A 4804-nucleotide genomic window follows, 5' to 3' on the forward strand; every position below is an offset into this window, starting at 1 on the left:
TTGAGCCCATAGACAGCTTTGAATAAGAAGTACACAAAATCAGAAAACTCTGGATTTTCAAAGCCAGGGGGCTGTTCCAGATATACTTCTTCTAGCTTTCCATTCAGAAATGCACTTTTCACATCCATCTGATAAACCTTAAAGTTGGAGTGTGCAGCAAATGCAAGAAATATTCTGATGGCTTCAAGACGTGCAACTGGAGCGTAGGTTTCATCATAATCAATTCCCTCTTCCCGGGAGTAACCTTTAGCAACCAGTATGGCTTTGTTTCGTACAACAATGCCATCACCATCAAGCTTATTACGGTAGACCCGTCAAGTTCCAATAACAGATTTATTTTGAAGTCTTGGAACCAGGGCCCAGACATCTTGTCTCTCGAATTGATTAAGTTCTTCTTGCATGGAAAGAACCCAATCCGGATCGGCTAATGCATCTTCAATTTTCTTCGGTTCTTCTTGAGATAGAATACCCGAATATAGACATTCATTATGAGTTGCACTCTTAGTCCGAACACCAACATCTGGATCACCAAAGATTAGATCAAAGAGATGATCTCTACTCAAGATCCTCTCCCTTGGAAGATTTGATCTTGATGATATGCCAGTACTATTATTGTGATGTTGTGTTTGACCGGTTGATCCACCATCTCCCCCTAAGTTGCTGCCAGGTTGACTAGATGATCCACCACTGGTACTAGTAGAGGCTTCATTGTTTCCATTGTCTCCTCCACCATTACCTGGATCATAATCACCATTGTTAGTCTCATTACCTGTTGCAGCATCAGGTTATTCATCGTCATCATCCGAGCCTGAGTTCAGATAATCATCAAACTTTACTGACTCAGATGGATCTTCAATTTGGATACTTGGGAGTCTAGTGTCGTCAAAAGTAACATTGACACTTTCCTTGACTTGTAATTGATCAATGATAAACACCTTATATGCTCGAAGAGAATAACTAACAAAAAAATTGCTTTAAGTGCTTTGGGTTCAAAATTGCCACGATGTTCATCTCCATCCTTAAGCACAAAGCATTTAGCTCAAATACATGAAAGTACTTGACCGTTGGTTTCTTTACGTTCATAAGGAGTTTTCATGTGTTATTTGTTAATCAGAGTTCGATTCTGGGTATAACAAGCAGTATTCACAGCTTCAGCCCAAAAGTAGATGGGCAACCTTGATTTGCTTAGCATTGACCTTGCAGCTTCAATCAAGGTACGATTCTTCCTTTTTACTACTCCATTCTGTTGCGGAGTCCTTGGCGCTGAATATTGTCTTGTTATCCCATTGTCAGAGCAAAATCTATTGAGAGTTTCATTCTTAAACTCGGTTCCATTATTTGAAGTTATTTCTCTGACACAAAGTTTATCATTCGAATCCAACTCGATCTCCTTGATAAGATCAATTACCAATTGCGGAGTTCCATCCTTAGAATGTAGGAATAAAACCCATGTGAACTTAGAGAAGTCATCAGCAATCACCAAGGCATATCTCTTTCTTGATAAAGACATCACATTGACTGGACCAAATAAATCCATATGTAATAGTTGTAGTGGTTCATTAATGTTACTAGTGTTTATGCCGTTATATGATGTTATCTTTGCCTTCCCTTTCTAACATGCCTCACAAAGTCCATGCTGAGTGAATTCCAAAGGAGGCAGTCCTCTCACCAAATCCCTCTTGACCAAAGAGTTCACAATTTTAAAATTAAGGTGAGACAGCTTCTTATGTTATAGCCAACTATCTTCAGGTGAAGCCTTTGAATAGAAACAATTATCCTCATCATTGGTTCCTGAATTGAGATCAGCTACGTATAAGTTAGCTTTTCTTACTCCACAGAGAGCATGACGGTCATCTTTAGTGTGAGATATCAAATACTTTTCCTTGACAAAGTTTACTTGGAATCCCTTGTCACAGAAGATTGTGCTTGAGTCCTTCAACCAAAGAAACACTTTCAATGATAACATTTCCAGCATGTAAATTGCCATATCCCGTAGTACGACCTTTGCTGTTATCTCCAAAGGTGACAATTGGGCCAGCTCTCTCAATCACATTTGATAGCAGGGCTCTATCACCGGTCATATATCTAGAAGATCCACTATCGAGGATCCATACAACCTTTTCAACCTTGTTTGGCTCCCTGCACATATCAAACGAATTAAACCTTCTTCGGAATCCAAACTTGGTTGGGCCCGGCATACTTAAAGAATTGACCTTTATCAACTTTGACAATTGATCCTGTTCGAATAACATCAGCATCCACCTTGACTGTACTTACTTTCCTACAAACAGCCTTGAACACTTTAGGTTTAGGCTTGGGAACATAAGTATCCTTCTTGATAGGAGAAGGACCGGCAGTCTTGGTTTTTGCAAACTTACTATTCATGTGCTTTCTAGGTGTTGTGTTTTCTTTGTTAGCATGCATACTTTTAAAATAAGCAGACATTACATTAAACGCACACAACATGCAATTATCAACACCACAAGGTTTATGGCACATATCAACTAAAGGAACAGTAGGCATGTTATTCAGAACAACAGGGGGTTTAACAGTTTCTACATTAACATTTTCAGAAGTTCTAGTGTTATTAGTAGAAGAGCATGTATTGTTATCATTCCTGCATTTAACAAACTTATTAGGCTTGTTAAAATTATTCTTTAAGCCATTGGCACCTATGCAAGCTTTGGGCGAACTGAATGTGCCCTCAACTTGCATTGGCTCTACAGATGCCAAAATCTCCCTCTCATTCTCAATATCCTCTAAATTCATTTCATATTGAATAATCACGGGCATATCAAGTAATGGTTCTGCGACAGGGGTTTTGAATAAAGGTTTGGGAGCATCCTTTAAAACATGTGGGATACCCATGTCTTCAGCACTCTTAACAAAAGGAGTTATATTACTAGCCTTACCTACCGACTTGTTGTAATCGAAACCTATACCAACTTTCCTTTTAATCACTTGTTGGTCAACTAGGTTCTTAACAATATTAGTCGACTCCTTATAAGCAAGGCACCTAACCTTCTCTTCAGCTAGTTGCTCATTCAGTTTGTTCTCCCTATACTCTAACACTTTGAATTTGTTAGACTGAGTCAACAAGTCACTAGTTAATTGTTCAATTTTAGGGGTGAGAACAAGTTTTTCTTTTAACTTTAACTCATGAACTTCTTGCTTTAAAGCTTTGTGTTCACGAGTCAGAGCTTTGAGCTTATTACGAGCATCATCACGTTCAAGTCCTAATTGCATAAATAGTTTAGGGCAAGTAGGATCTACCGGAAATCCGCCAGTGCGATGTGGAGGTTTAGAAGGTTCCATGAAAGCCATTAGAGCAACATTCCCCCGCTCTTCCTCCTCTTCACTATCTGTGTCATCCTAGCTTTTTCCTTTTGCCACATAGGACTTCCCTTGGCTGCTTTGGCCTTGATGCTTCTTTAGCAGAGCCTCATATTTCTGCTTTAGCTCGTCATAAGATTCTTTCTTCTTTGCCAGCTGATTGGGCTTCTTGCACTCCGATGCAAAGTGACCAGGCTCATCACAGTTGAAACATTTAAACTTGCTTCGATCAACCATCCCAGTCTTATAAGCCCCTTTTGATGTTGTGGACGAAGATCCCCCTTTCTGAAATTTACTACCAGAAGATTTAAACTTGTAGGAGGGATTCTTCCTAAATCTCATGTTACCAAACTTCCTGGCAAACATAGCAAGAGATTCGTCCTCCAGCTGATCTAACTCTTCCATCGAGTAAAATTCATCATCTCCCGTACTTACTGAAGTATGTCCCATTTCCGCCACAACATACTCCTGGGAGCTTCTTGAAGGTACAACAACCTTCTTTTCTTTCACAAGAAGTGATTGTATTATGAGGGCAGTAGAATTGATAACAGACGTAGACGGGTTGAGTGTCTTTCCCCATTCGTATCTCTGTTTAGTTTGAGCCTGTTCCAATTCATAGGTTTTCAGAACCCCATACAGCTGTTCTAGTGAGATCTCTGTCAAATCTCTGCTTTCTCTGATGGCGGTTATCCTATGCTCCAGATGCTCAGGGAGCGTCAGCAAAAACTTCAGGTTCACCTCTTTGTTGTTATAGTATTTCCCGTTCAGATTCAGATTATTTATCAAATTGTTGAATCTGATGAATACCTCAGAAATCCCTTCTTCGGGATTAGAAACAAATTGCTCGTATTGAGCCACAAGAATTTCCTTCTTGTTTTCCCGTACTTCCTCAGATCCTTCATTGATAATTTGCAGAGTGTCCCATATCTGCTTAGCACTTGTACAATTGACAATATTATTGTACATTACTGGATCCAATGATTCGATCAGAATGAGCTGTAGAGTTACATCTAGATTTATCAGCTCATTATCCTCATCCGAGAACTCAGTAGGTGTTTTCAGATAGGTTCTGTGAGGAATAGTAACTCCATCTTCAGTATGTTCCAAGATAATATTCATTGGGGCGAAAGACCCTTCGTCAAAATATTTATGTATTTTTTATTCGCCGCCCGGAGGAACAAAAGCATGTGTCTCGTCCAAAGACCAAAATTAGCCTTGTCAAAAGGTGGAATTTTAATGCTGCTAATTTTTGCGGTAGACATGGTAGAAGATTGGGTGTTTGAGTGTTTGGGAAAAGATTTGGATTTTGACAGAAAAAATAATTTTCAATCAAAAATAATTTTTGGAATAAAATTATCTCGAATTAAAAATTATTTGAAAAAAAATTTGAAAGAAAAATAATTTTCGATCAGAAATAATTTTTGGAATAAAATTATTTCGAATTAAAAATTATTTGGAAAAAGATTTGAAA

At 38.6% G+C, this 4804-nt stretch overlaps 1 protein-coding gene across 1 annotated transcript; it reads right to left on the minus strand.

The window, feature by feature from the left end:
• Positions 1-1910: 1910 nt before the first annotated feature.
• Positions 1911-4452, minus strand: LOC135151639 (uncharacterized). The gene is made up of 5 exons (XM_064090561.1): positions 3525-4452; positions 2943-3362; positions 2633-2807; positions 2201-2425; positions 1911-2139 (listed from the first exon to the last, which is right to left on the minus strand). The coding sequence occupies exons 1-5, from the start codon at positions 4450-4452 to the stop codon at positions 1911-1913; spliced, it is 1977 nt and encodes a 658-aa protein (XP_063946631.1).
• Between the last annotated feature and the right edge of the window lie 352 nt (positions 4453-4804).

Source organism: Daucus carota, chromosome 1 (assembly GCF_001625215.2).
Source record: "Daucus carota subsp. sativus chromosome 1, DH1 v3.0, whole genome shotgun sequence".
NCBI lineage: Eukaryota > Viridiplantae > Streptophyta > Magnoliopsida > Apiales > Apiaceae > Daucus > Daucus carota.